At 46.4% G+C, this 19,470-nt stretch overlaps 1 protein-coding gene across 1 annotated transcript in view; it reads left to right on the top strand.

Moving 5' to 3' along the window:
* TESMIN (testis expressed metallothionein like protein) overlaps positions 1-17,521 on the top strand; it is a 47,151-nt gene extending 29,630 nt beyond the window's left edge. Inside the window, 6 exon segments of the mRNA XM_054027325.1 lie at positions 5,003-5,094; positions 10,377-10,448; positions 11,077-11,179; positions 14,501-14,638; positions 15,445-15,620; positions 17,329-17,521. Coding sequence (XP_053883300.1) covers positions 5,003-5,094; positions 10,377-10,448; positions 11,077-11,179; positions 14,501-14,638; positions 15,445-15,620; positions 17,329-17,521 — 774 coding nt within the window.
* The last annotated feature ends 1,949 nt before the right edge of the window (positions 17,522-19,470 follow it).

Below are 19,470 nucleotides of genomic sequence, written 5' to 3'. Positions count from 1 at the left end.
TAGCAGCTTGCTGTGTGCTCCACAATCTCTGTGAGAGCAAGGGGGAGACCTTTATGGCGGGGTGGGAGGTTGAGGAAAATAGCCTGGCTTCTGATTACACACAGCCAGACAGCCGGGCGATTAGAAGAGACCAGCGGGACGCGCTGTGCATCCGGGAGGCTTTGAAAGCTAGGTTCCTGAGTGAGCAGGGTAACCTGTGACTGTAAAGTTTGTGTACAGAGAAGCCAAACCTGCCCCCGTTTCTTTACCCAGTTAATGTTGACTATCCTCTCCAGTTACATACCCCCTTCTCCCCCCCTTCCAACACACGTTTCGAAATAAAATCAGTTCTACTTTGTTAATGAACACCGTTTTCTTTACTACTGTTTTCGCGGGAATTTTTTAAAACTGGGACGCGGATTGTGGTGCGGAGCGGGTGTAGTGTAGTGACGCAAAGAAAGCTTCTAAACTCAAGGATTGACAGGCTCCGCTGTGGTGGGCTGGTTCTTTCAACGGAGCCTGTCACCCCTCCTGATCGGGACTGTGTGTATGGGGGGGCTATGTGACTTTGTGGCAGGGGGAGGACGGTTACAGATCTCCTGCTGTGTGGCTCTGTGATCCTGCATAAGGACCGCCGCTTAAGATCTGTAACTGCCCTCCCCCGCCACAAAGTCACAGAGCAACCCACCCCCCACTACAGAACATGAAAACCACCTCCCAGACTGACCAGGGCAACTAGTCACTGCACTGTGTATGTGCCCTGCTGCTGTACCTGCCCCCGCCTATGTACCCTGCCAAAGGTGACTGTCCTGTCCAATTACCATCCCCCTTTCCCCCCCTCCTCCAAAAGAACATGATGGAAACATTAGTTAACAGAAACATATTTTTTATTATCAACTACACATGGAACTGGGAGGTGAAACTTGGACGGGGGCTTGTGTCAGGCGGGAAGGAAAGAACTTGTCAAATTTTGGGGAATGAGAGCCTTCTGCTACTAGAGCTCTCTGCAGGGGTGGAGTGAGAGTTTGCGTGGACTCTGCCGCCTCTCCTTCTGTGCACTTTGGGTGAGGGGAGTATGGGACGTGGTGGCGGGGGAGGGCGGTTAGAGATGGACTGCAGTGGGGCTCTGTCCTCCTGCCTCCGTTCCTGCAGAACATCCACAAGGCGCCGGAGCGTGTCCGTTTGCTCCCTCAGTAGTCCAAGCAGGGTTTGAGTCGCCTGCTGGTCTTCCTGCCGCCACCTCTCCTCCCGATCCATGTTTGCTTGCTGCATTTGGGACAAGTTCTCCCGCCACTGGGTCTGCTGTGCTGCCTGGGCTCGGGAGCAGGCCATAAGCTCTGAGAACATGTCCTCCCGTGTCCTCTTCTTCCTATGCCTAATCCTCGCTAGCCTCTGGGAGTGTGATGCCAGGCTAGGTTGTGAGACAGTCGCAGATGGGGCTGTGGGAATGGGAAAAAGGGAGTGAATTCCTCAGAAAGATAAATGTAGTTGTGAACAAAGAACATAGTCTTTCTCTGTGAACAAGACCATGCACAGCACCTATCACATGCGCACTCAGCACAAGGTCGAATTCTCGGCCTTCGCATTCAGTGCCTGGGGTCTTGCACAGCACATTTGAGAACCGTGTCAGGACAACGGAATTTCTGTTGCAGGCAGACATGGTAAGCCGTAGACTCGTGGCAGCTTAAAACTTTAATATTAGCAATGGCCTCATTTCACATTGAAATCAATGTTGGTCCCTGCTGCCAGCAATCCGGCAAGCAGGAACTCTGCTCCTGTCCCACACCCTCGCGGCTGTCCCCGGGAACGATCCCTTTCGGCTGCCCCTCTCCCGCCTCCACCGCGTGGCTGCAAACCAGCGGTTACAGTTCTGTAAAGGAACGGTAAAGCAGTCCCAACACTAACATTCCCCTACCTCATTCAAAGCAGGTCACCATGAGCGACATCACCCTCATGAGGATCTCTGACAGCGAGAAAGAGAGAATGCTCCGGGAAAGCCTCCAAAGACCAGGGCCGTATGCCGCCCTGCTGTGCAGAGCAATGATTCCCGAGTACTTGCTTGTCTCGTGGCGCGGCAACGTGTCGTACTACGGAGGACCCAATAAGGCCGCTCTCCCCAGGAACCTAATGCAACGGATTTCCAATTACCTCCAGGAGAGCTTCCTCGAGATGTCACAGGAGGATTTCTGCTCCATCCCCGGACATATAGACCGCATTTTACTCTAGCTGCTGTAGCAGTGACTAAACAGTAGAGCGGCTTGGGCAGGACAATCATGCAAAACTGGACATTGCTAGATTTTTTTTTCAATAGTTGCACTGCCCATGACTGAACCGTTAAGCGCCTAGGGCAAACTAATCATGAGAGACCCATTTTTTTAATTGTTAATATTCCTGTTCTGTTAAAAATAAATGTTTAGATGTTTACAACACTTACTGGCTGATCCTTCCCCAGATTCTGTGTCCGGGGTAACGGCTGGGGACGGTTGGTAGGGGATCTCTGTAAGGGTGATGAAGAGATCCTGGCTGTCGGGGAAACCAGCGTTGTGAGTGCTGTCGACTGCCTCGTCCACCTCTTCTCCTTCCTCATCTTCCCCGTCCGCTAACATGTCCGAGGATCCGGCCGTGGACAATATCCCATCCTCAGAGTCCACGGTCACTGGTGGGGTAGTGGTGGCGGCCGCACCTAGGATGGAATGCAGTGCCTCGTAGAAACGGGATGTCTGGGGATGGGATCCGGAGCGTCCGTTTGCCTCTTTGGTCTTCTGGTAGCCTTGTCTCAGCTCCTTGATTTTCACGCGGCACTGCGTTGCATCCCGGCTGTATCCTCTCTCTGACATGTCTTTAGAGATCTTCTCGTAGATCTTTGCATTCCGTTTCTTGGAGCGCAGCTCGGAAAGCACGGACTCATCACCCCACACAGCGATGAGATCCAAGACTTCCCGATCAGTCCATGCTGGGGCCCTCTTTCTATTCTGAGATTGCACGGCCATCACTGCTGGAGAGCTCTGCATCATTGCCAGTGCTGCTGAGCTCGCCACAATGTCCAGACAGGAAATGAGATTCAAACTGGCCAGACAGGAAAAGGAATTCAAATTCAAATTTTCCCGGGGCTTTTCCTGTGTGGCTGTTCAGAGCATCCGAGCTCGTACTGCTGTCCAGAGCGTCAACAGAGTGGTGCACTGTGGGATAGCTCCCGGAGCTATTAGCGTCGATTTCCATCCACACCTAGCCTAATTCGACATGGCCATGTCGAATTTAGCGCTACTCCCCTCGTCGGGGAGGAGTACAGAAGTCGAATTAAAGAGACCTCTATATCGAACTAAATACCTTCGCGGTGTGGACGGGTGCAGGGTTAATTCGATGTAACGGCGCTAACTTCGACATAAACGCCTAGTGTAGACCAGGCCTGAGTTAACATAGTCCTGTCTGAAACAGGAATACATCAATATGAACTAGGTACCTTTTTAGTTCATGTCAGCAGAATTTACACAGGGTAGTCAGAGAACAACAGTTTAGTGTGCTCTACAAATCACACACCTGTAGTCCAGTCTGTGACACCATACAGACAAGGCGCCAGAGACTTGTTTCTGTTTGTAAATGAAATCACAACTTCCTGATTTTTGCCTGAAAAGGCGGAAACTCTTCATCCAGAAGCTTTGAAGAGAGAACATGAGCTAAGAATAGCAGTCTGAAAATTCACACTTGTGAGGTGCCAATTACCCTTCAACTCCCATTCAAATCTGTCAGAGTTGAAGGTGGTCAGCACCTTGGGGGATTGAGCCATAATTGAAAGAAATTCCCACCATATATAAAATATGCAATGGTTTTGGAATTAAAACTCACTTTTGCCTTCTGTGTGTGTGTGTGTGTGTGTTTGTTTAAAATGTCAAATTTTGAAGTGGAGCAATCACAACCCAATGCATAATACATATGCTGGGCATTAATTTTTTCTGCCATTGTAAGCACTCTGGCAAGCATCCTCCGTTGTACTTCAGTAGGATTTCCCTCTCCTCTACTCACCCTGGTTAGGACTTAAAATGTTCATTGTTATTATGCTTTATAAGTATTTAGGTTGTTATCCTGGTCATTTATCTATTATCACTGCGGTAGTTGTTAGAACAGTGTGTTAGTTTAAATAAAACAATGGGACAGAAGCCTGATAAGAAGATAGAAAGCCCTGGATTTCTAGTCTGTCAGTACAAATAGAGTTCAAACCAATAGTGACTGGAAGTTATTACGTGGTGACGTGTGATTTGAATGATATTAATTTGAATGAAATGTGTCAGATGAATTTGTGGCTCAGGTGAATTCCTAGTGGATAAGTGTCTATATAAAAAGGGGAGAGGAGAGAAACCCCAAGCGCTGAATGGAGAAAGGCGCCTGAAGTGTTCTCTTATCCATAAAGATAGTGACTGCAGGTCAGGGGTGAGACACACTGGAAATGTGTAAAGAAATTTGCAGTTTTGTTTTCCATATCTTTCTGTATCCTCTATTTCTACATTCCTTCCCGTCCTCTTCTTCCCAACAGTTCCCTGTTTTCTCCTTCCATCTGTATAACCTCCCAACATAGCCCCAGCCTTTCTTTTCCTGATCCTCTCCAAAAAAGGTCCTAACCGTTGTTTCTCTTTTTAAATTTCAAATGCTCTGGGGCCAGTCAAAGGGTTTATTACATTTAAACTCAGTGGAAAACATCAGTGGCAGTGGCTACTGACTGCCGGAATTAAAAAGAGATTGGACCCAGACTAGACAGCAGCATGAAAATACTGTGCCAGTGATGAACAGCATAAATGAAACTTACTGCTAGTTCTCTGTAATAATGAGGACAAGGGCCCTGGCATATCGAACCTTTCCAAAGAATGTGACTACATATTTTCCCAAGATCTGTGCCTCCATTCGTTTTATTAGTAACTGTTGCGTGATTAAACCAGTCCACTGTTCTCTGTCTCATTCTCATAGTCACAGACATGATTTGTCTTTATTAAAACTTAGCAAAAACAGAATTTTTGCTTATTATTTTGAACAGCTTGAGAACGGATCCTTACAATCAGAAGCTAGCAGTGCCACATTCCAATCAGAAGTAAATCTTCAAGGGTCAACAAAAATGACTTTAGTTGGGTAAGAAACACAAAATCTTTAATTTTCCACTAATTTCAGTGTCAAGTTATTTTGTTTCAGAGTGGTAGCCGTGTTAGTCTGTATCAGCGAAAAGAATGAGGAGTACTTGTGGCACCTTAGAGACTAACAAATTTATTTGGGCATAAGCTTTCGTGGGCTGAAACCCACGTAATCAGATGTATGCAGTGGAAAATACAGTAGGAAGATATATATACACAGAACCATTGTAATATTTCTTGTCGTTTTGGAGAGTTAACTTCAAGCACTGATACTGTTGTTCTTAATGTGTCTTTTCCCCTCTCTTCTTCAGCAAAACTGAAACTAACAGGAAAGTGAAGCTTTGCACTGGGGAAGGAGGAGTGCTCCAACCTTTAAAGGGACAGGCATCACATTTCCTCACCCTACTTTAAAAAACTTCCCTAATCTATGTACATTATCATTTATGTGGCTAACAGGAAACACCTTAAAGACTTAACAGTGAGCTTCATTGACATGTTGCTCATCCGTCCAACTTCTTTTTCAAAACTTTGGAATGTCTGCCCAGTGTTTCTTGATTTCAAGGTGCTTTTGTTATCCCCTTGATCTTAATCCAATTCACCTTGAGCTTCTCAATTCAAGATCTGCCTGAGAATGTTGGATACTTTCCTTCAATCACATACAAGGGTAAAACAACTGATTGTCCATGAAGGTGAACTTTCACCTGGAGTATCCCTTTGGGAACTAACTTATCTCCAGTATAAGTCTTCAAAACCATGAGGTGTCTTCCAGAGCAGGGGTTCTCAGCCTTTTTCTTTCATGCTATAAAATCTCCATGGCTCACCTGTGCCACAACAGTTGTTTTTCTGCACATCCAGTAGATTGAAAGCTATGTCCGGCATTAGGGCGTAGCAAGCAGGGCAATTGCGCGGGGCCCCACACCACCGGGGGCCCTGCGAAGCTAAATTACTCGGGTTTCGGCTTCAATCCAGGCAGTGGGGCTCAGGCTTCAGCTTCAGCCACATACCCGAGTGAGTCTAATGCCAGCCCTGCTCTGTTTTATTTTGGCAGATCCCCTGAAACCTGCTTATGACCCCCCAAGGGGCCCCGGACCTCTGGTTGAGAACCACTGTTCCAGAGGAACTTGTGACAACATCTGGTGATGGGTAGATGCAGAACTCAGTGAGATGGCAGCTCCAGTATCAAGCTGCATTCTTGTAGGAACTCCCTCGATCAAGAATGTGACCAAGATAGCATCTCTTACTCCAGCTTCTGATAACAGATGTAGTGCTAGGTCTTGATCAGTGTCACTAGAAATCTTGTCTTTTTCCATATGATGAATTCCCAACTTCCATCCTTTCTTAGGTTCAGTCTCCATAGGTGTCTTCTTAGATGTATGGCTACTCTGTGTTGCTGGTAATTGAACTGTGTGACAGGTCACAGCAATGTGTCCTTTCTTTTTGCACTTCCTGAAGATAAGCTGGCATGCCCAGCATTCCTTCTCAGCACATGTGGTTTATGCATAACAGCCACACAGAAGTTCCTTAGGTTCCCGTGGTCCTCTGTCTCGCCAATGCAGGAGGGGAACTTCTTGATTCACATTAAATTTCAGCAAACCCTTCTCTGTGGTCTCCATGACAATTGCTATCTCAACAGCCTTTTTGAATGTGTAAGGGCTGATACAGTCAGTAACTTTTTCCAGATCTGGTCATTGCATAATCCAGAGACAAACTGGTCATGTAGGGCATCATTTAATGTTTGTTGGAACTGACTGTGTTCTGACAACATCCTGAGAGCAGCAACAAATTGTGCTTCCGAATCTCCGCTTCCCTGATGTCACTGATGGAACCAATATTATTCTGCTTCATCAGCGGGGTAGGAAAAAATGTTCCTGCATTGTTGCAGAAATTGTGGCAGATGTAGCAGTTCAGGGCACAGCTGGAGACAGTAGGTCGCACAGGTGTCCATATGCTTTGGAACCCATCATTGTCAGCAAGATTGAAATTCTTTGCATGTCTGAAATGGAGTTGCAAGCAAGAAATTGCTCAAAACATTCAAGGTACACTACCCATGATTTCTGGTTTTCATCGAACTCACCAACATTGCCCACAAGAGTTGCCATTTCTCTGCTCTCCTGTTGGACTTCACATTTCCTGAAGGTCTTCTTTCATAGAATCATAGAATATCAGGGTTGGAAGGGACCTCAAGAGGTCATCTAGTCCAACCCCCTGCTCAAAGCAGAACCACAGTGAAACTTTTTTTTCCATTTTACTGTACGTGAGCTGCACTTAATCTGCCTCTTCTGGCTGTGTCTACACTGCAGAATGCAGAATTCTTCCTGTGGTTGCACTTGGGCTCCCTCTCTGCTTGCTTCTTCCTCATTGCTTTGTTTGCACAACTCCAGCAGTAACTGCAGAATCCTTTATCCTTTGTTCAATTTTATTTGCCTGCTTCTCCCTCTCTAGCTAGCTGGCTTTCACAGTCCCAGCAGCAAAAAGCAGCAGTTTGTCACTTTGTGCCTCTGAGTCTAGATCAGGGGTCTCAAACTCAAATGACTACGAGGGCCGCATTACTGACACCTCCCCCATGCCGCCCTCGACCCCGCCCCCACTCCACCCCTTCCATGAGGCCCCGCCCCTGCCCCACCTCTTCCCTTCCCCCATTCCAACCCCTTCCCCGAAATCCCCACCCCAACTCTGCCCCCTCCCTGCCCCCAGGGGGTACAGGAGGGGTGTGGGGTGTGGCAGGGGCTCAGGGCAGGGAGTTGGGGTGCAGAAGGCGGCAGGGGGTTCAGGGGTGCGGCAGGGGGCTCAGGGCAGGGGGTCAGGGTTCAGGAGAGGTGTGGAGTATGGCAGGGGGTCGGGGTGCAGCAGGGGGTCCAGGGCTGGGGGTCGAGGTGCAGGGTGCAGCAGGGGGTCAGGGTGTGAGGTACGGCAGGGGGTTGGGGTGCAGGAGGGGTGTGGCAGGGGATTCAGGGCAGGGGGTCGGGGTGCAGGATGCGGAAGGGGGCTCAGGGCAGGGGGCTGGGGCGCAAGAGGGGTGCGGGGTGTAAGAGGGGTTCGGGGCAGGGGGCTCAGGGCAGGGGGGTTGGCTGCAGGAGTGGTTCGGGGGGCGGGCTGTGGCCCGGCACGCACTGGGGGCAGGGTAGGCTCCCTGTCTGCCCTGCCCTACCACCGCGCTGCTCCGGGAAGCGGCCGGAACCTGGGGGAGGAGGGGCACAAGGGTCTGTGTGTTGCTGTTGCTTCAGGCACCGCCCCCAGCAGCTCCCATTGGCCGGGAACGGGGAACTGCGGCCAATGGGAGCTGCTGGGGGCACTGCAAGAAGCAAGAGCAACACACAGACCCATGTGCCCCACCTTCCCCACGTTCCGGCCGCTTCCCGGAGTGGCGCGGGGGCAGGGCAGGCAGGCAGGGAGCCTACCCTGCCCTGATGTGCGTCGGGCTGGAGCCGCTCTAGGTAAATGCTGGAGGAAGGTGGGGGGGCTGCGAGGAGCTCGCAGGCTGCAGAAAATAACCCTGCGGGCCACATGTTTGAGACCCCTGGTCTAGATGAACTTTTTTCTTTTTGATGATCATGATGATGATGATGATTGTCTTCTTCAGGCAAAGGGAGCACTAGATACTCATGGGATAAAAATTCCTCATCACTAATATATTCTATCTGAACCCAGCACAGAAGGAGATAGACACAGAGGGAGCTGATAAAAGCACAGGTGACTGCTGTGATGGCAGGTTTATTGTTCAGCAGGAATACTGAAACTAACACAAAAGTGAGGCTTTGCACTAGGGCAGGGGGGTATGCTCAAACATTTAAAGGGACAGGACACCACAGTTGCAACCTGCAAATAGTGGCTTCCTCTGTGCTGCTCTATTTAGAGCACTTAATTTCAATCACTGTTTGTCAGACTCTCCAGTGCTGTATTGGTCCCATTGATTCCCAACATTCTGTTTGCTTTTTTTGACTGCCGCTGCACATTGAGCGGATGTTTTCAGAGAACTATCCACAAAGACTCCAGGATCTCTTTCTTGAGTGGTAACAGCTAATTTAGAACTTATCATTTTGCATGTATAGTTGGGCTTATGTTTTCTAATGTGGGTTACTTTGCATTCATCAGCATTGAATTTCATCTGCCATTTTGATACCCAGTCATCCAGTTTTATCAGATCCCTTTGTAACTCTTCGCAGTCAGCTTTGGACTTAAGTATCTTGAGTAATTTTGTATCATCTGCAAAATTTGCCACCTCACTGTATACCACTTTTTCCAGATCATTTATGAATATGTTGAACAACACTGGATCCAGTACAGATCCCTTGGTGACCACTATTTACCTTTCTCCATTCTTAAAACTGACCATTAATTCCTATCCTTTGTTTCCTGTCTTTTAACCAGTTACTGATCCATGAGAGGACCTTCCCTCTTATCCCATAATGGCTTACTTTACTTAAGAGCCTTTGGTGAGGGACCTTGTTAAAGGCCTTCTGAAAGTCCAAGTATGCTATATCCACTGGAGCACCCTTGTACATATATTTGTTGATCCCCTCAAAGAATTCTAATAGGTGAGGCATGATTTCCCTTTACAAAAGCCATGAAACAAACCTTGTTTTAGTTTGGGATTTTTTGGATCAGTACATATATCTTCTCCCTTCTGCACTCCAAACTCTTTGCAAAACTCTCTGTAGTGCTGCAGATTTATCCCATACTCTAACTCTTCAGTAAAACCCCAGCTGAAAACTTCAATAAAAACCAGATTCTCTTCTCTCCCCATCACCTTTCCGTAGGCCCAGTCACATTTGGGGTTCTTTCCTTTCTTTCAACTCTGAAATATTTCAAGAATTTGACATTCCTTTATTTCATGCTAGATTAAAAAAAAATTGAGAAAACCTATATAATATGCTTTAAAAAAAAAATTGTGTTTATCTGACATCTCCTAACCCATCCCATAGGCCTGCTGTGTGTTCCAGCAGACTCCATAGTTGATGTGATGTTACAAGCATAGTGCATGCTAGGCATCACTTGGAGTCAGTGATTTGGACTTTGGGGACCTGAAAGAATAAAATATGTCAGTTTTAAAAGTTAATTTATATGCTGATGACTCGAAATCTAACTATGGAGAATTCACCATATAATTCTATAGCTAATGAATCTTTCTTAATTATGCTGTATTTGAAAATCATCTTTAAATAATATTGATACCTGATGCTAAAAAGTCAGTATTTGTGGTTTAGGGGACAATAATCATAATTAATTTTCATAAGTTTTTACATTAAAATATCTAATTTCTTTTTTCTTTTTTAATCTTTATAGATTGCCTCTTAGTTCATGGGATACAAAATCTAAAAAACCGTGTAACTGTACCAAATCTCAGTGTTTGAAATTGTAAGTAACTAACCAACTAGCATTTATTATGAAATATGAGCTAAGTTTATTTTGGAAAAGGCAAAGCTTAGAAAACACGAAATAGAATCCATGCATGTTCCAAAATACACAACTAGTATGTTGGGTTAAAACCAGAGAGGGTCAGATCCTTAGTGGGTGTAAATTAGTGTAAGCCCATTGTGGTCATTGTAGCTAGGCCTGTTTACACCGCCTGTGGATCTAGCCCAGAGGTGTACATGACTACATGTGGTCCAGAGTTTTGAAGAATAAAACTTGAAACGAAATAATATTGATTATAATATGTGGCAAAAACATTATGAAGTTGTATCAACCTCTGTATACTTGAGGCTCACTCTTCTGTGTGTGTGTGTGTGTGTGTGTGTGTGTGTGTGTGTGTGTGTATATATATATATATATAGGGAGAGATACAGATGCTGATACAATTTCATTATGTCATTATGTTTTTGGCATAGATTATAAAATGTGTGAGAGAGAAGTAAGCATCAGATATAGTGTGTGTGTGAGACGTATATGTTTCTTGTTTGGTTACCAGAAATTCTTTCTTGAAACAGGAGAATGATGAAAAATAGTTAATTTTTATATATTTTATTTGCTTTGTTAATCACAGATATTGCGATTGCTTTGCCAATAGTGATTTTTGCAACAACTGCAACTGTAATAATTGTTACAACAATCCACTTCATGAAACTGAGCGGTTTAAAGCTATTAAGGTAATAAAAGTACAATATTTATGTAGTTCAGACAGTAAAAAATATACAAGTGTTTTTGTTTGGTTTTGGTTTGGTTTCAAAAAGAGTGAAAAATAGAGGGCTAATTGCTATGCAAGAAGCAATACAGTATATCTGTCTCAGCTGTTACTACGGAATTATATTATCTAGCTAATTTTTGTAAAATTTGTAACATAAAAAAAAATCTATTCTCCAAAGGTAGGTGCTTTGTAATAACTCTGTATTACTGGGTCTGTGCTCCTAGAGTGGAACTGTTAGGAATTTCTCAATATGGTTCTAAGCACTGTGAATAGTGGTAGTAACTGATGCTGATCTCATCAGACTGAGAGTTTTGTCTCATCTGATCACACAAAGCCATGACACTTCATTGCATCATACCCTTGGACTTCTTTCTGTGTCAGCATGGCTCTTCGGATGGTAAAGCTGGAGAGGTTTGGCCTCTCCAAGCAGGTGCCTGAAGTCCTCCTTGCTACTTCAGATTGCATCCTGCAGAGTACATTTGGTTGCTGTTTCAGTTTTGTGTATCACCATGCTGAAGGCAGACCAGTTTCTCTGCTGTCCCTTTTCCTCAGATTCATGAGGGGCTTGTTACATTTAAAGCCTGCCTTTTAAAAGTCCTTGGTGTCATGAAATCTTAAGGCCTGATTGAAAACCCATTGAAGTCAATTGAAAGACTCCCATTGTCTTCAACAAAAGGGCTTTAGATCAGGCCCTTAGTATGATATTTATAAATCTGATGAATCCTCCTCAGATAAATACCAGTGACTTCAAGTTTCTTACATGTAATGTTATATTTCTGGTGAAAGTGGCTTCAGTTTGCACAGTGAGTGAGCTTTAGCATTTCGTGATTGAACCATATTATATTAAGATTATTTAAGAATAATGTGTTGTGTACCAGACTGATCCTAAGTGAGCCGGAGAGAGTAGGAGTCATTAGAGTTTACCATAAGAGGGAGAGCACGTGGTACCCTTGGTGGAGCCCTGTCAGCTCAGAATTTTGAGTTATAGGAATTCCCACTTACCTTACACTAGATATCCAGACTCAGAGGTGTGGGTCTATTGCACATACCTCAGAGAATAAGAATTACAGGTAAGTACTTTTTCTTTCATAAGCACAGTTGATCTTGTATTTTACATAAAGAAAATTTCTGTGCAGGGCTGGCTCTAGGCTTTTTGCCGTCCCAAGCAAAAAACATTTTGGCTGCCCCCCACCCCAGCCCTGGGCTCGCCCCCCTCCCCACCAGTTCTCTCCCCCATACCCTGCTGCCCCAGCCCCAGGCTCTCTCTCCCCCCCCCCCACCCGCACCCCCTGCTGCCCCAGCCCTGGGCTCCCCCCCCAAACGTGACCTCCTCATTCACCACAGCAATCCCCGTTTACACTTGCAGTGAGGATCAAACCATTTCTCCTATTTTTATTTCACTGGAGTATAAATCTCACCCCCCCCCGTCCCCCGCAACCCCATCTTTAGTGCTCCAAATGCACATGGAAGGCATAGGGACTAACCCTCAAACCTTGTACCCGGAAAGGGGTGGGTCTCTAGTAAAGAGGGTTCAGGCACAGGAGCAGGTGTGGGAGTGCTTGGGGGCTCTACATTGGCAGAGAAGCGGGGTGTGATGTACTCGCGGATGAGGGTGAAGGAGGAGAGAAGGTATCAGGAGGGTTGCTGGAGAAGAGGTGCAGGGGAAGGGCGAGGGTACAAGGGGAGAGATGCGGGTCGAAGGGAGAGTACAAGGGGAAGGGGTACGGTGAAGGAACGATGGGGGGAGGTACAAATGGACTGGCTGTGAGCGGGATGGGGGAGTGCAAGGGCTGAGAGGGGCAGGCGCTGACAGCTACTTCCCCAGCCCCGTGCAGGCAGAGCCGAGAGGACAGACACTGACCCCCAAGTGCCCAAGCCGCGGGGGTCCCCTGGCGGGGCAGTATCCGCTGCCCCACTCGGAACTGGGCTCTGCCTCTCCCCGCCCAGGGCAGGCAGCGCGGGGCTGAGGTGGGGGAGGTGCGTGGCGGGCTGGGTCTGGGGGCAGGAGGGGGCAGCGGCCAGGGCCGGTGCAAGGAAGTTTCGCGCCCTAGGCGAAACTTCCACCTTGCGCCACCCTCCCCCCAGCCCTGCGGCAGCTCCCCGCTCCGCCCTGAGGTGCCCCCCGCGGCAGCTCCCCCCCCAGCTCACCTCTGCTCCGCCTCCTCCCCGAGCACGCCACCCCCGTTCTAATTCTCCTCCCCTCCCAGGCTTGTGGCGCCAAACAGCTGATTGGCGCTGCAAGCCTGGGAGGCAGGAGAAGTGGATCAGCTATGGTGTGCTTGGGGAGGGGGCGTAGCAGAGGTGAGCTGGGGTGGGGAGCCGTGTGGCAGCTCCCCCTCCCTGCCCTGAGGTACCCCCGCGGCAGCTCCCCACCCCCCCTGGCCCGGAGAGCCGTGCGGCAGCTCCCCACCCCAGCTCACCTCTGCTCTGCTTCCTCCCCGAGCACGCCGCCCCCGCTCTCATTCTCCTCCCCTCCCAGGCTTGCGGCGCCAAACAGCTGATTGGCGTTGCAAGCCTGGGAGGCGGGAGAAGTGGAGCGGTGACCGCACGCTCGGGGAGGGGGCGTAGGAACGCTGTTTAAAAAAAAAATTGGGGACACCGCTTTTTGGTGCCCACAAATCTCGGCGCCCTAGGCAACCACCTAGTTTGCCTTAATAGTAGCACTGGCTCTGGTGGCAGCAGTTCCCTGGTAGCTTGGGCTACCCAGCCACTTGCCCTGTCAGCGCGCGAGCCGGGATCCACGCGCCCTGCACAGCCCACTCGGGCAGGGAAACGCCATGCCGCCCTGGGGAGACTAGAGCAGAGCAGCAGCGGCAGCAGGACCCCTCCCTCTCCGGCTCCTCACACACAGGCTGGACTGCAGTTCAGGCTGCCCTGCCCCTGGAGAGCCAGAGCATCATCCCCCGGAGCCGAGCCCCTCTCGCCGTCGCAGCCCGGGCTCAGCTCGGGGGATGATGCTCTGGCTCTCCAGCGGCAGGGCAGCCTGAACTGCAGTCCAGCCTGTGCAACTCCCGCTGCCATGAGCGCCATCTAGCTACTGAAGCCAGAACTGCAGTATCAGTTCCAGCTCAGCCTGAAAGCCTCAGCTGACAGGGAACATCTTGGTTCAGGGCCGGCTCCCGGCTTTTTGCGCTGGAAGCAAAAAAAAAAAAAAAAAAGGGGGGGTGGGGCCTGCAGTGCCGCCCCTTGGAAAGGGCCGCCCCAAGCACATGCTTGGAGCGCTGGTGCCTAGAGCCGGCCCTGTTTCTGTGTATGTCTCACATGCCAATGCATTTTGTTCTAGGCTTGTCTTGATAGAAACCCAGAAGCTTTCCTACCAAAGATTGGGAAAGGGAAACTGGGGAATATTAAACCTCGCCACAACAAAGGATGTAATTGCAAGCGCTCAGGGTGCCTTAAGAATTATTGTGAGTGCTTTGAGGTTAGTCAAGAGAACTTTCCTAGCATTAATCATGTTCTTAATAGAAATGGATATGTTCTGATCCAGCTGTTTTTGCATAAATAATATTAGACACTAAAAATAAATATTTTTCTTTCCTCCCCTCAGATTCCTCATTCTAAATCTTATTCAACTTAAGGAGACAGATTCTTTTCCCTGATCCCTGTAGCTCACCAGCTAAGAATTTCCCCATGGGGGTGGAGGAGCTCTCAGCCAGCTCCTATGCCAGCTGCACCCCTTGCTCCAGTGTAGGGGATGGGGAAAGGCTGTGTTGTGAGGAGCAAAGCACAACTTTGCTCCACTAGTTCTCAGTTGTGTGGCTCCTTAAGGGGCTTGCCCCACACCTGTTCCAAAAGTATTTGAAGACAGAGGAAAGTTTCCCATTGGACTTTTGGATCAGGCCCCAAGTGCAGATTTTTCCTGTCCATGTGGAATGGTGGCCCAGTTGCTTCTGTGACATTGCCCTCCCATCTGATCCAGCAAAGTCCTCCACATGTCTAGAGTCCATGCTGAGGGAGCTGAAGGAGACTAGGCAGGCTAGAGGGAAGGAGTGGGTGGGCCATGTGCAGGGTCGGAGGCATACACATTCCAATCATTCCCCTCTGTGGCCCCACAGAGAATACTTGGAAAAGATGATCATAGCCCCTTGCTCTATTGACTTTTCTCTAGTCTTCCATTGGGAGTCTCCAGGACTGGAACAGCCAGGGTGAGTCTGTGGTAGCATGGCTCCAATGGATAGTCTTATGTATGTTTAATAATTTATGATTTTGGTGTTTGTTGTTTTCCAGGCAAAAATTATGTGTTCCTCTATTTGCAAATGCATTGGTTGCAAAAATTATGAAGAAAGCCCAGATCGAAAAACACTAATGAACATGCCCAACTACACAGAGATTAGAAATAATGAAGAAAACATCCTTGTTTCAACATCTACATTTGAAATGTTATCAAAATCTAGAGGAGACAGGTGAATATTTGGCATTAACAAAATCAAGTCCATCTATCTGTCCAGCTATTTTAGATTTTTCTGAAGTGCCCATCACTGGGTTATCTAAAAAATAGTGACTAATATTGACTAATGGTTTGTATAACAGATATCTGTAGCTCCACACATAATTTTGGATTTATAGGATTAGAAAGATCATTTAAGACAAACCATTTAGGAATACACTATGCATAGCTTAGGGTTTATAAATATTACACCTGCTTACCAAACTGCAATTACTTTTTTACTGATGGAGGGTCTGATCCTGCCCCCCTTCTCTCCTCCCCTGTCCCACTCACTTTCAGCATCCCTTCTCCCTTCATTTGTCTTTAGATTTAGCTAATCCCCTTTTAACAAAATTGTGGCCAAAGAATTTTTTTAAAATGGCATTTACAAAATGTTTGCAGGTGATCACGTTGTTCACTCTGCTTGTATGTTATACCCCTCTCCCCTCTGCCTGTTGTCTGTCTTGCCCAGATAGATTGTAAGCTATGTGGGGCAGGAACTGTCTGCTGCTCTTAACAGTGCCCAGCCCAACAGGGCCCCATCCTAGGGACCATCCTAATAAACATCATAAACATGAATAAGGATCCAAAGCCCATTGAAATCTATCGGAGTCTCTCCATTGACTTCAATGGACTTTGCATCAGGCCCAGAAGCTTCTATGCAGGATGAGTTTTTCACTGCATCAACCACTGCTTTTTGTTTGTTAACCTTCATATACACTTCTACCCCGATATAACGCGACCCAATAGAACACGAATTCAGATATAACGCGGTAAAGTAGTGCTCGGGGGGGGGGGGGGGGGGCTACATACGCCGGCGGATCAAAACAAGTTCGATATAATGCAGTTTTACCTATAACGCGGTAAGATTTTTTGGCTCCCGAGGACAGCGTTATATCGGGATAGAGGTGTGTATGTGTGTATGTGTGTGTGTGTATGTGTGTGTGTGTATATATATATATATATATATTTTTTTTTTTAATTGTATTATTAATTCTGTTTTAAAAACTGACTGGTGACTTATTTTGATTAATTTAAATAGTTTTTGTAGGCTTGCTGTTTGTGCATGTGCTTGTGAGGTTGGTTAGTTAGTACTAAGTCCTGCCATTACTTGCTTGAGTCATGCTGCAGGGGGAGTGGAATGATGGCAACCATATGGTGGTTACAAGAGTCATCCTGTTGACTTGAAGCAAGATGGCTGTGTGCCAGGAGAGGACACTCACTGCCTTTTCCTTAATTAGCAGAATATGTTTCCAGCTAATGTGTGTTGCTTCCTGCAACATATACCATGGTGCCTGACTAGGCCTCTTAAATGGTAGACCATCTTCCTTGACTGCAAAGGTGGGAATCTGACTGTTTCTTACAAAAGAGGAAAGAAATTCATTGCACCATCGTTCCCAACTTGTACTACGTGTGCAGCTCTTGGATGCACTTATCCCTTAGGGTGAACACTATCTTACATGTGATTAATTAGGAGGATTCAGAAGCAGCTTGTTGGCTTCTAGAGCTGTTACAAGTAGAGGAGTAAGATGTCCCACAAGAATATGCTATCTAGAAATAGTGCAACTACTGTGACTCAGCTCTATGTATTTTCAGTTTCAGTAAGTTTAGTAGAGTGTAATTTGTCTTTCGCATATTGAGTGTTTACTATTCAAATATTTTATATTGTAGTTTTTTCCTGACAGGCAACCTACTACATGTATATCCTGGGAAGTGGTTGAAGCAACATGTGCTTGTCTCCTGGCACAAGCTGAAGAGGCAGAAAAAGAAGCTTACTCTGTTTGTCTAGCAGAGCAAATGATCTTGGAAGAGTTTGGGAGATGCTTGTCACAGATTCTGCATTCAGAATTTAAGTCCAAAGGGCTGACAGTTGAGTAATGTACAATGTTTTCTAAAACTAATGAGTGTTCACTTTATTGAGCATCACTATATTCTGAGTACTATTATTACTCAGTGCCCTGATTTTGATCTCACACTGACTTAACTTCATTGACTTTAACTCAGTTGATTCTGAATTACAGTGATTTAAGTGAGATCAGAATCAGGACCAAAACATTTAAGAGTCACCTAGAATATTTTATTTATGTTAAAGGATTTTCCATAAAACAACATCATTGCTTTGGGCCAAATTCTGAAATCTTTACCCAAACAAAACTGCCATTGAAATCCAAATAATTTACATGGTTTTGAGAGGAGTTTACCTAAATAAGGTATTTAAATCAATGATTTTAGGATTAGGCCCCAAAAGAGGCCTGATTTAGGATTAGGATTAGGCCCCTTTTAGTACTATGAAAGCACTTAGTAAAATCAGAAGAGTAGAGAGCTACCTTATAACTTGTAATATACATCTTTTGGTGTTTTCTCCACTTTTCCAGTTTGGGGGCAAAATTAAATATTAAAACCAAGATTTTTAGATATGGCCTTCATTTTTGCAGTTGCAATTTTGCTCCCACAAATCTGGTAGTTAGATGTGAATGATTGATATTTATATGTGCAGTTCACTACAGCTGCCCAAAAACATCTGCAGAAATGGAGATTGGATGGAGGCGCAGCTGAAAACTAAGTTTTCAGTTTTCTCTAGACCTATCTCCACACCTGCTCTTCCAATTACAATGAGTAGAGCTGCACTACTTTAAAAAAGATTAAACAGTCACTGCCCATTTTTGGGGGAGTTTTGTGAATATTTGTTTTTGGTACATATATACTGTACCTGTCAATATTCAATCTACCTGCAGATAACTGTATTTTGAAGGTGTTCACATTTTTGCATCCTCACTTAGATCCATCTTTATTCACACAATAAATATTTAATCTATTTATTTCCAAGTTTTATATGTTATCACAAATACTAATGTTCTAAAAACCCTTCCACACTGCTTTATACTGGAGTTTGATATGACAGAGCAGTGTTTTTGTTTCATTTGTTTTTTCCTATTTCTCATAGTATTCTTCCACTATGTCCCTGGTCCAGCAAAACGTTTAAATATGGGCTTAAATTTAATCACCTGGGTAATCCCATCACCTTCAACAAGGACTATTCACGTGAATAAAATTAAGCAAGTTAAGTGCTTTGCTGGATGGCAACCTAAATCTTCTTTCCAATGTTATTGTTTTTATTTAATATAACTTTGTTGTGAACCATAGTATAAAAAAGCAAATAAAGCATAAGAGATATTGTATGCTTCAGAACTTATTTTTGACAATCAGTATCTTATACTGCTTATAGGTAATTTACATGCTACAGCATTCTGTATTTTGAGCAGTTTCTAGAATCAGTGTTTGAAATTAACGTCTTAATAGCTTAATTTATCACAAGGTTTGTCTACACAGCTTGATAATGCATGGTAGAGGGTTTTGAATTCTAAAGCACACCGCATGCTGCACACTAACTGGCCCAAGTAGACCCTGCTGGTCAGAGGTGAAAGTAAGCCGGTACGCCCCGGTACGGCGTACCAGCAAGAGCTGGTGCGCTGTACCGGGGCGGATTGACTTCCCCTGGTGGCAATTTAAAGGGCCTGATCGCCTGCTGCAGGTACCGTCCCGGACCCTTTAAATCACCCCCGGAGCCCCGGTCCCTTTAAAGCTCCACCAGAGGTTGGGGTCTGGGGGTAGCAGCGGCAGCCGGGAGCCCCCTCCGATGGTGATTTAAAGTGCATGGGGCTCCAAAGGCCCCGCCTCTTCTGGTAGAGGCCACGCCTCTTCCGGCTGAGGCCCTGACCCCTCCTAAGGACTCCGGAGTACCAGTAAGTCCTTTAAGTTACTTTCACACCTGCTGCTGGTGTACACTAAATGTTCCCTACTGCGCGGTAACATAGTTACTGATTCAA

The sequence above is a fragment of the Malaclemys terrapin genome, chromosome 4, assembly GCF_027887155.1.
Source record: "Malaclemys terrapin pileata isolate rMalTer1 chromosome 4, rMalTer1.hap1, whole genome shotgun sequence".
Taxonomy (NCBI): domain Eukaryota; kingdom Metazoa; phylum Chordata; order Testudines; family Emydidae; genus Malaclemys; species Malaclemys terrapin.
The sequence above is the reverse complement of the archived record's forward strand: the minus strand, read 5'-3'. Positions and strand labels throughout refer to the sequence as shown.